General features: G+C 36.5%; 1 protein-coding gene across 1 annotated transcript in view; it reads right to left on the reverse strand.

Moving 5' to 3' along the window:
* GLDC (glycine decarboxylase) overlaps positions 1-10,860 on the reverse strand; it is a gene marked incomplete at both ends in the record, with an annotated part of 44,910 nt that extends 34,050 nt beyond the window's left edge. Inside the window, 2 exons of the mRNA XM_082335402.1 lie at positions 8,148-8,283; positions 10,641-10,860. Of these exons, the coding sequence (XP_082191528.1) occupies positions 8,148-8,283; positions 10,641-10,860 (356 nt within the window). The remainder of the gene's footprint in view (positions 1-8,147; positions 8,284-10,640) is intronic.
* Positions 10,861-11,332: the final 472 nt, after the last annotated feature.

Below are 11,332 nucleotides of genomic sequence, written 5' to 3' on the forward strand. Positions count from 1 at the left end.
CAGAATGATGCCAATATGTAACTGAACTGTGTCATAGGAAAAATAAATTATAAAGCATAATTCACTAACATGGAAATTTGTTAGAAAACAGTTATTTTTAGATGGCTGTCATTTATTACTGTCCTGGAAGCCTGAGAATATTTTCTCTTCTGGTATTGACTTGGCTTTTTACAGAAGAAGAGTTCTATTTCTCCATTTTGAAAAAAGAAATTACTTATAAAACAGAAGTGCGAATGCATCTTGGGGAAGGGAGAGGGGAATTAAGTGCTAAGTGTGGGAGGACTGAGTCAAGTCACAATATCCAAATGAGAATGCTTAGTTCAGTCATAGCTAGGTATTGCCATTATCTTTCAATACTGTTTCTGAAGCCCTTTACTTGCCAAGTCTTCTCCACTCTTATGGGAGGAAAAGCACTCAGCATTTCAAGCTCAGAAATATGCAACTTTTTGTGAAATGACAGCTTCCATATATGTTAGTGAAGGGAAGTGAGACTGATGTTTTATCTGTTGTCATTTGGAGAACAAAACAGTAGAGGCAACACAAGCAATTCCTTAGAAAAGGCAACAATCTAAGGGAAACACTCCATCATAACAGTTCAGAAAAACAAAGCAGCATGGGTGCAGGGATGAGAGGCAAGAACAGAGATCAGACTCTCCTCTCACTGCTGGAAATTTGAACACTGGATTCCATGGTTGTTCAGGACAGACTTTACGCCAGTTTGAATTCAGAGTAGCGGCCAGAAAAAAAGTGATAAGTGGGAACACTCATGGCCTCTGTTTTCTAGGAATGGAAGAAAACAACAGTTTGTTTCCTGAAAGGGCGGTAGTAAGCCCTAAACTTTTGAAAAATGCTTATGGATGAAGGTATAATCTTTAAAGAGAGACTGAAGTATTTGGAAGCTCAAGTCATGTGTAGGCAGTAGAAGGTGAGCAACAGATTTTCAAAGAACAAGCTGCAGAACCTGTGGTATAGAGCAAGATGAGAGGAGCAATAAAATAGTAATGCAAGAGAGAAGGTAGGAAAAAAGTCCTGAAGAAGAGAATGGAAGAGCTAGAAAGAAGGACATATTCAATAAGTGAACTCAAAGTGTAATATATGATGCTAATGCATTTAGTGTCTATTTAAATGATACATATGCTCAAATTCTCACATATACTGCTCAGTACAGTGACAGAAAGCAATAGCAATTTATCAATTTATCCATGTACCAGTACTCTAAAGGGGAGCTACAAAGAAGATGGAGGCTCCCTTTTCACAAGGAGTCACATGGTGAGGACAAGGGGTAATGGGTACAAGTTACTCCCAGGGAGATTCCGATTGGACACGAGAGGTAAATTTTTCACAATGAGAACAGGCAATCATTGGAATAATCTCCCCAGGGAAGTGGTTGACTCCCCTATGCTGAACACATTTAAGACTCAGCTGGACATGGTGCTGGGCCATCTCATCTAGATTGTGCTCTTGCCTAGAAAGGTTGGACCAGATGATCCTCGAGGTCCCTTCCAACCTGGTATTCTATGATCAAATTAGATAAATATTGATGATTTTCCCAAATATTGAAGGGTTTTCCTGCTTCTTAGCCAAGTCTAACACTAAACTATTTATCATCATATACTTGACTGCATAGTTCACAAGCGACACCATGTCCTGGGCTGCATGCAACATTGCTCATCTCAACAATAATAATTTTTTTTTTCTCCACTGCTGCTAAACCCAGTTTTCAGTTTGTCAAATAAACTTTCAATCTGGGACTATAAAGATTTGTTTTCTGAATGGTCCCCCTGCCCACTCAGTTCTCACCAATAAAAAGAGTTATTCCCAACTTCTGTGCATGAACAATGAGTTTTCTTGCTTCATAAAAGAAACTCCTCTGTACTTGAAGTTAACAATCTTACTTTCTCATTTTATTTCAGCTAAAGGCCTTTTTTTGCAGTATAACTTGCAGGAGGAACTACAAGTAGACTAATAAGAATTAAAGCATTGAGATTAATTGAAATGCATTAGAGAAATATTACTCAGTGCAAGAGAAGAAAAATAAAATCAAGGATCATTGGTTAGAACTAGCCAGAATAATCAGTTAACAGAAGTGAGATTTTAATTAAAGTTGAGTATACTAGCTTTATTGTTCATTTCAACAAAAACATTGTTTCATTAAACTATTACCAATTAGGGACTGATGCAAAATGAGAAAGGTAGGAAAAAAAAGAAAAAACAGTAGTAGAGAAGCAATACTTCACATTAAAATAGGCTGCAAATTTTGCTAAAGGACATTAAAGTTGTAGCTGTTCATGTGGTGCAAAATTCTCTATTTTGTTTTCAAAGACAAAGCATCTTTCTTAAGATGTGAGTAATGTTCACAACTCCTTACTTGATGAGAATCCCCTTTCCTAAGATTTTATCTTATGTAATTAGAGATAGACTTTGCAGTGAATGCTTCAAAGCAGACCACTGAAATCAGCTCCTCAGAAACCTATTAAAAAAGCCTCAAGAATTTCCACTCATAGTTTATGCTCAAATGATTCTTTAAATGAAGTTTTTCCATTGTGTAAAATAAATAAATAAATCTGTTCTTAAACTGCTACTAAGTAGCTGCTAATTTAATGGTTCCCTTGAATAACCTCAATCCTATCCCACATAGTTGGCATAACACACTGTACTACAAAACAGAATTAACGAAGCTTTGTAATTTTGATGTTATGCTTTTGAATAGTAAAAATAGTTCAAGTAAAACCAACCAATTTTGGAAAGGATGGAAAAAATTCAACCAAGAAATTCTGAATTCCAGTATTACTGCAAATTACAGTGCACGAAGTTTAACAGTTGCACAGGTAAAGACACCTTTTATAACATAAAAACATTTATTTAAACACTTTTCATTTTTTTTTTTGGAAGGTTGTTTGGCACTGTATAAGCTTCTACTTCTCCACAATTTCTTCAAATAAAATACTGGCTTTAGTCTGCATTCTGACTTCTGCCTGAACCTGTACCACGTGTAAATGACTTTTTGAAGTCATTTAAAAGCAAACTCTTTAAAAGTAGAAGTAATTTCTGAAGCAAACTTTTACATAAATCAAATCTCTAAAAAACACACTAAACCAGCTCCCATTCAAAAGTTCCTCTCTTCTGCTTAGGTTTGTTCAAGTGGCTATTCTGCACATAATTCACATCCAGCACCACTGACATTAAAATAAAAACGAAGAATTACCATTGTGGCAAGGAACACAACTACAAACTGCCTCTTGTACAATCAAACTAGAGGAAAATATGATCTCCAGTCAGCATCTGTAATGACCAAAAGTACTTCTGCAGACAAATGCTCCCCAGCTAATTAAGGCAGACAGGTCATGTCACAAAAGAAACTATTCATGAGAAGTTTGGGGCATCTTTCTTGAGCCAGTGTCTGACCTTCAGGAGTTGGGTAGTAAGTCGCGTCATTTTTTGTAGCTTTTATAACTCTTTGCTTTAGTATAGTGTTTCACCCTTTGCCTCATTTTACTCTTAAAAATACTTGTATGAATACCAACTTTAAGATACCAATGAAAGTTTTAAAAGAAAACCTGGCATCAAAGCAGGAAGTATCGAGGAAGTATGCTTTCAGCCAAAAGCTCGGCCACTCATCAAAAGACCTGGCTTATGAAAGAGCAGAAGCTTTTGTACTTGGGAGTTGAGTTTGTTCTAGGTTTAGCAACAAAAAAAACAGACTATACATTAACTGCAAGATTAACAATTGTGGCTTCTTTATACTAAAGTTAGCTCTTGCTTCCATGCAAAGATTCAGAAAACTCCGTTATCAAGCAACATTCAATGAACTAATTCTTGATTAGTATTTGTATGTGTACGTTCAGTAAGATTTAAGACTAAGCCTAATTTATTTCTTAATATAGACTAAGTTCTAGCAAAACAGTTCACCATTTATCTTCCTTACTGATTTTTTTCTATACTTTGACTGAATCTCTGGAAAGTTAATGTATTCATAATCAACACAATACTTTTACCTTGTTATACGTTACATTCTTGCAGTTTTAGACATCTGCAAGACTAATCTCATGCAATGGCAGAGGTAGAATTGATTTGGATTTCCAGTTATAGAGAGTATTCTTTTTGAGATCTGACAATTAATAAGATGAAGTGAACATAAAGTAAGGACAGACCGCTAGTAGAATTTAAAACCAACATACATGAGCCACAGAAAAAAAGGTAATTCATACATTTGACAACACGGGAAAACCAAGACTGAAGTTCAGTCATGAATACATGAAAGTTTTAAATTATCTGACTTTTATGGACTGGACATCACTGTTAAGGCCAAAACTGAAACAAAACAAAACAAACCAGCTGTATTTAATTTAAATATGCACATATATAAATATTGCAGTGTAGAAAGACACTAAAGTTGTACAACTAGGAGCCATCCAACTGCAAGCAGTTCCATCCAGCCTGTAAAATTCCCAAATGCTGTACTGTATATAGAGTGCTAGATACGTTACTTGGCACTTTATGCATCTTTGAAGAGCAGTTATAAAGGTGTTCCTAAACCAGCATCTTACCCATGGGTTTGAGAAAGCTGGATAGTCTTATGGAGACATGCCAGTTTCCACTCGAAGCATAAACACTGAATTTACTGCCAATTTGAAATGCTTTGTAGTTGCTTGTGCAGCTTTCTCTATCTGGTCTACAAGTAGAAACCAGCTGTGTAATGTTTACATCAGATTTTTACATGATATGCAGTAATTTTCAGAATGCAATGCGTAAGTGCGGAATGCTAATAGCTAGTAAGTTTAGTAAGTTACACTACTGATGTAAAGATTGCAGGTGTCCTTGGCACAGGTACTTTATCCTTACATATTTAATGTCTAGGGGCAAAGGAATCAAGTGAGTGGTACTTTGGACACCTCTGCATCATGCTCCTTTATATGGTATAAGTGTGACTTTAAAGGCCTTCTTGATTTCCAAGGCCTGAGAGGTATTTTTATCCATTTAAGCCCCAAAAATAAACACAACAGTGGTCTGACATATAGGTTAATGAGAAGCCTGCATCTAAGTTGATTTCTGAAACCAAATATTCTCCACATTTTCAGTTATTCACTTATGTTCATGGCAGGGCACAGAATTAATTTGGAATGCTATTAGGGAAAGAGCTTAGCACATTTGGTGTGAAAAAAATTGAATGAATATGTTAATATGGAGTACAGCAGAATAAGGACTATGCATCCATACCAGCAGACAGATGATAGGTATTCATACATTTGAGGGGTCTGTGCTGAAAGTCACATAATTGGTGGTATGCCCCAAAATAAATCCTTCTGCCTGCATTTGAGAGTTGAGGTGTTCTAAGGACAAAGTAAGTTACACATTGGCCTGCTACTTATTTGCTTGGAAAAAACAGGCTAATATTTTTACTAAAAGTAGTGTATGGAAAATACTTTTAAGACTTCCACCCCATGTTAGCATGGAATTGTTAGTCACAGATTGCTAGGAACAAGGAAGGGTTAGCAGCCACTAACCAAGACCAAAAAGAAATAAAAAATAAGGGATACTTATCCTCTACCTTCTGTGACTAAGTCAAATACCTCACATAGGAGATGATTGGAATTCTAACTACAGCATTTCAGGTCCACAACAGAAATTTCTCTGCTTGTTCTCTAACTTTCAATCAAAGCGTTCCTTGGATAAAAAGTTATCTGAAAAATATCTACCCCAAATGTTTTGAAATAGTTTCTTTCACAAATACAGTAATTAAAATGGGATTCAGACTTAAAAGAAAAGGACGCCTATGCTTTTCTAAAGCTACCAGTACAAGAAATTCCTGCATGCTGACTTCCCAGGCACTTATTAGTGCATAGTTTTGGTCAGACAGTTTTATCTCACAGTAATTAAGCTATTCAGCTTTTACTGTGAACACAGATCTTACAGATCATTGTCAAAATGCTTCAAAAAGTTTTGAAACTCCAACAGTGTTGAGTATTTTCTTAACAGAATCAGAGATTTGGGAAGACTTTTGTGGTAATCTTCTAAAGAAAGCAGTATGGGTCAGTAGTCTCATTTTCAGCTGAAAATAGATTTTGTTCTAAACAGTTTTCTCCTGAAATCTAACCCTTTGCTCCCTACCTCCTTCTAGCAAGTCCAAGTGTCCTTAATACTGTGAAGTCCTTCACTTTCATGTTCACAGACTTCTACGAACAATCTTTTATAAACTTACATTGTATTCCAATGCAAGCCTTGCTCCAACAAATGCCAAGCAATGAGAAACTACAAGTCATGTGAGAGAGGCAAAATTCATCAGAAACAATAAGCCTGCGCTTGCAGCATTTCCCTTGGAGTTGCAACTGTAGTGTGTTAGCACAGAAAGTGTTTGTTACACACTCCGTAGGTGTAAGGAGAGGTTTGATTTCTTAAACAGCTTCCATAAAGCCTGTATAGTTGCTTTTGCACACATGCACACGCACACATACACCTTCTCCCCAATGAATATTTTAGCCTTCACTTTAGCCATCTAAAAGTTTAGCTTTTAGCCATCTAGTTTGACTTTACTGGACACTGCAAGAACAGATTTCTGACAGACTCTCCTAGTTGTTTCATTAACACTATGTAATTTTTTTAGGATTTAAAAATATGCAGTTCATTTTGGTCCACTTACTTTTTAATTGTTCTTATTTTTGCCTCTAGCAACTGATTATTTGTTCTGCGGCACTGTACTGAAATATTTAGATCGTGTATGTTGCAAAAAGTGGGCAGGGATAAGGCCAAATAAAACTTTGTATAGATGTACTGCATAGATTCCTTGAGTCCAAACAGGTCAACTTTTTCGTCAATTCAAAAGTTTGAGATGCAAATAGAGCAGCCGAGTCTAAAAATACTTAGACTTGGAAGTCTACAGATACCTAGACCCATTTATGGCAATCCAAGTACAAAAAATACAGCATCTAAGCAACAATGGCTTTTTACACTGACTAATTTGACTCTTTGGTCGGTTGGTTGGTTGGGGTTTTTTATATATATATACATAAACCTTTAAATATTGCTTTTATTAAAATAAAAATTACTCAGTAATAAAGACGACAGTTATTACTTTAATACAGTACAAAAAAAAGGATGTTACTGACTAGAGATAAGTGAACTTCTAAACCAATTGAGACAATGTAGGGTATCACTGGCATTCAATCTGTTGGAAAGTGAGATGCCACATTAAATTTAGTTTTTCTGTTGCATCATTTCTGAGTTACAGTTCTTTAGAGAAATGTCAATGCTAAATGAGTATTTATAATCAAGCCTTAGTGTCCTTGTCAGGAAAAGTCCATCAAGAGACAAAACCCCATTATTATTTAGATTAGTGCTGTTCACAAGATAGAAATCAATGCATTAAAATATTTTCCTTTTTACATTTAAGTAAAAAAAAAAACAACACAACAAAACCCAATAACATTCAAATTCAAGTCTGTCAGACAGGTTATTCTTTCGTTTGTCCCAAAAAATTGAAATGTCAGCTGGGTGATGAGAGCAAAGTACAATATTCTCAGCCTCTTCAAAAATGAATTATCAAGTATTGCTGTCTACCTGTTTTCAGGGATCAGTGAATTATTTGTTCAGACAAGAACATACTTTATGGATACACATTCAAACTCTTGAAGGTCTCTGGTTTCAAAAAAATCAAGAAAGAAATACCAAGAGAAAAGCCTGTAAAATTTTCAGGGCTGCTTACTTCCTCATAAGAAAATCATAATCAAAGTATTGTATAGTATTTAACTACCTCCACCCAAAATTGCATAAATCAGTGGAGGAAGGAGCCAGTTTAAATTTAGGCAGAAGTTAGGAAAGAATTACTTTAGTTTAGGAGTTAAGTCTGTATGCTCCCTTAAGCAAACAAATATTCTTGTTTTATTTCATAATAAATAGGAGCTGTGAATAGAAGTCAGAAAAATCAATGAAATATTTTACAGAAAAAGCACCTTCTAAAGTCAAAAGTATTCTTTTTCCTCTCTAGCTTCAGCATGAACAACACAGTTCCTACACTTACACATCAGTATCAAATATATGAAAGCCTTAGTCAAAAAATAGGTTTGGGGTATATTTGTCTATACTCATTCATAAGATGAACTTCAAATGTATATCTATACATATGCATGTAAAAAGAAAATGTGGTACATTACCATCCTGCATTCTCCAACAAATTCCGTGCAATGGGCTGAGGCACTGAGCAGTTGTAATAACCCATGCCTATATAAGACCTCCATATCTTGTTCTTGCTTGCAATATTGTATAGAGTTTCAAGGATTTCATTTTCACCTAGTTGAAAAGAAATTATGTCAGAAAAGTACAGTTACATATAATGCCAATAGTTTTTAACTGAAATGCCTTGCACCCGTGTAAAAAAAAAAAAAAAGGCAACATTGGTGATGCAAGTATAAACAGTAGCAGAATAAAGCACAAACCAAGAATAGTAAAGATAAAATAATAAGCTGGTAAAATATTCTGTGACAGTTTAAATTCCACCATAATTCTGGAAAATGCAACAACTGAGTAATAACAAGGTTTCAACCAATGTGGAAACAACAGTGAGAGGAACAGCTGTAGGCAAATGGCTTATAGAGCCCTTTTTGTGCTAATGCAATGTACATTCTGGGTCTCTTGCACATGCATTAAAATATATCTCAGAAGGCACCTTTTATTAGCTAAACCTTGCTGAATCAGCACTGGATGAAGTCATAGCCATCCACAACTATGATTTAGTGTTTCTAACAGAGCCATAATTGCACAAACTGGGCTCATACCAAGCACCCAGGAGTAATTTGTTAGTATTAAAGAACTTTACTTTCTTACATTTTTCCTAAATAGCTGATAAAATGGAACAGTTCTTTTAATTCAATTTTTAGTGTGCTTCACCAGTTTATTAAAAAAAAAAAAAGTGTGACTACAGTATTTCTAGCTTAAGAAATTCCATTTAAGATTAACTTTTAAATGAGTCTGCCAATCTAGTTTGGAGAGATTATAACAGAACGCTTTTGAAGTGTTCAGATGGAAAGCATTTGCACTCCCTCCCTCCCCCAACTATAGTTCAGTCTTTGGTCTTGCTTCTATATACTTCTCAATGTCCTGAAGGCTGTGCAAAAATCACATTCAGTCAACCTGTTCCTAGTAGTCAATGAATAATGCTACCCAACATCTGCGAAAGGAAAAGATTTACAAAGTATTTTAGTACCCAAGAATGCAGAAAGAAAGAAAAACTCGTCTCTCCTCTTCCTTTTACTCAAAGTGCTACTATTGCATTCCATGTGTAAAGATTAATTTTTTAAAAAAATCTTCTGGTTTTCAATTAATTTCTTCCACAGTCACATTATACCTCCCACAAAGTTATTTTTTTACTGATCTTCAGTTCTCACTTCAAAGTTCATTTCTTCTCTGCCTTTTACTCAGTGTTACTGTTAGATATAATGTATAAAGATTAATTTCTTGTTTTCAGTGAACTGCAATTTTTTCTGGAGACTTAAAAGAGTAATGTGTTTATTATACTCGAACTCAGCAACGTTCAGGGCAAAGTTTCTAAAGCGTGGTGAGCAGCTCCACTCCCCAATACTTCTCCCACAGTTTATTCCAGACAGATGCACTTGCTTGTTTATTTCAACTGAGAGTTTTAACACTGTAGAGATCTTCCTCTACCACTTGCAAACCAAAAATTTGATGAAAGACGGTTTGCCTGCAGTTTGAGAGGGAGGGCTGTATTCCTGCAGAATTCAAACATCACTGATTTTTCTGAAAATGGTAATGAATTTGCTTGTTTAACTCCAAATGCAGTCGAACGCAGAAGCTGGCTATCATTTAACTTGCTCGCTAGCCCAATGTCACACACAAAAATGCATTCAGAGCGTAATTTCTGCAGTAAACACATACCACAAATACTGTACTATGTGCCAGATAGCATTTCCTTTGTTTGCCTGACTGGACATTTCTTCTAGAGAGCAATTTCTCAGCAAATATAGCTAACAACTACCACATGAAGACACTGAACTTGTGCTAGAGCACCGTGAAATAAATCAGTTTCCAAACTAATTCAAGGCACAAAGCAAAAAGCCTAGTGAGACTGTAAGCAGCTTAGGTAGCAATTAAGCTAAAGAGTAGAACGACATCCCACCTAGAAGAGCTGCACTGATGTATCCCAACACTGAATATATTTTTAATTATTACATTTTTGCAAGCTACCTGTGAAGACAGTTACACTACCAGTTTCAGTCAGGGTGGTGAAATGCTGGAGGGCACACTCCCTCTACTCCTGCTTCACCTCACTTACCCTGCTCCTTTGGTCACTGCAAAGGCAACAGCAGCAGCAGTACAGCTAATACACATCTACGTTTGGCATGCCTCTTTGAAGAGACCCGGGATGAACAATCCTTCCCCTATGCCCTACACTGCCTTGAAGTAGTTCATCACAGCATGTCTTTACGAAGATAGCCCATAAGGACCTGCACTCCTGAGTGACGGGAGTCAATAGCCCCTGATTTATCTGTACAGCCTGGCTTACCTAAGACCTTACATAAGAATTCAAGCAAAATTGATGTAGACAAGGGTGAGGGAAATTAACATATATGTTGGGGGCCAAAGACCAGAGAGCAAGGGAATGAAACCACTCCTAACAGCATCCCCAGCACCGACAGGAGGGGATGGAGGAGACGCAGCTGGGCTCGTCACAGCGGTGCATGGCAGGAGGGTGAGAGGCAGCAGCACAAGCTGAAACACGAGAGGCTCAGGCTGGAGATAAGGAGAAGCCTTTTCCCCATGAGAGCAGCCCAGCAGTGGGGCTGGGTCTCCATCCTTGGAGGTTTCACGTTCCGACTGGGTGAAGCCCTGAGCAGCCTGGTCTGAGCCCATGGCTGAGCCGGCCCTTGGCAGGGGCTGGAGACCTCCCCAGGTCTGCACCAGCCTGAAGAGGGTCCTGTGTCTCTGTCAGTAGCTGTATTTCCCACTCCATCAAGCCTAGCTTTTAACACTGTATTCCCATAATAATATTTGTGAAAGGGGTGTAACACTTTATTGGTCACTCTGTAAATAACGAAAGTTAGTATAAAGGCAGAAGAATATTAACAAGAGTGATCTTATGTATGCTTAAAAATTCATTTTCAAATTCAAAATAAAATTCCTAAGTTTCCAGTTTGGTCAACAAGAGTGTCACCAAACACAAAAAATTACACAGACTTTTTCTGCTGTATAAAGTATATACCTTAGAGCATACGTAGTGGAAACACTGTATTCTTGTAAATATTTATTTATTTGTTTATTTAAAGCTAAAACATATGAAGACTAGGATTTTGGCAAATTTCAATACATATAGTTGAAAAAACAC

Source organism: Platalea leucorodia (assembly GCF_965183815.1).
Source record: "Platalea leucorodia genome assembly, chromosome: Z".
Taxonomy (NCBI): Eukaryota; Metazoa; Chordata; class Aves; order Pelecaniformes; family Threskiornithidae; genus Platalea; species Platalea leucorodia.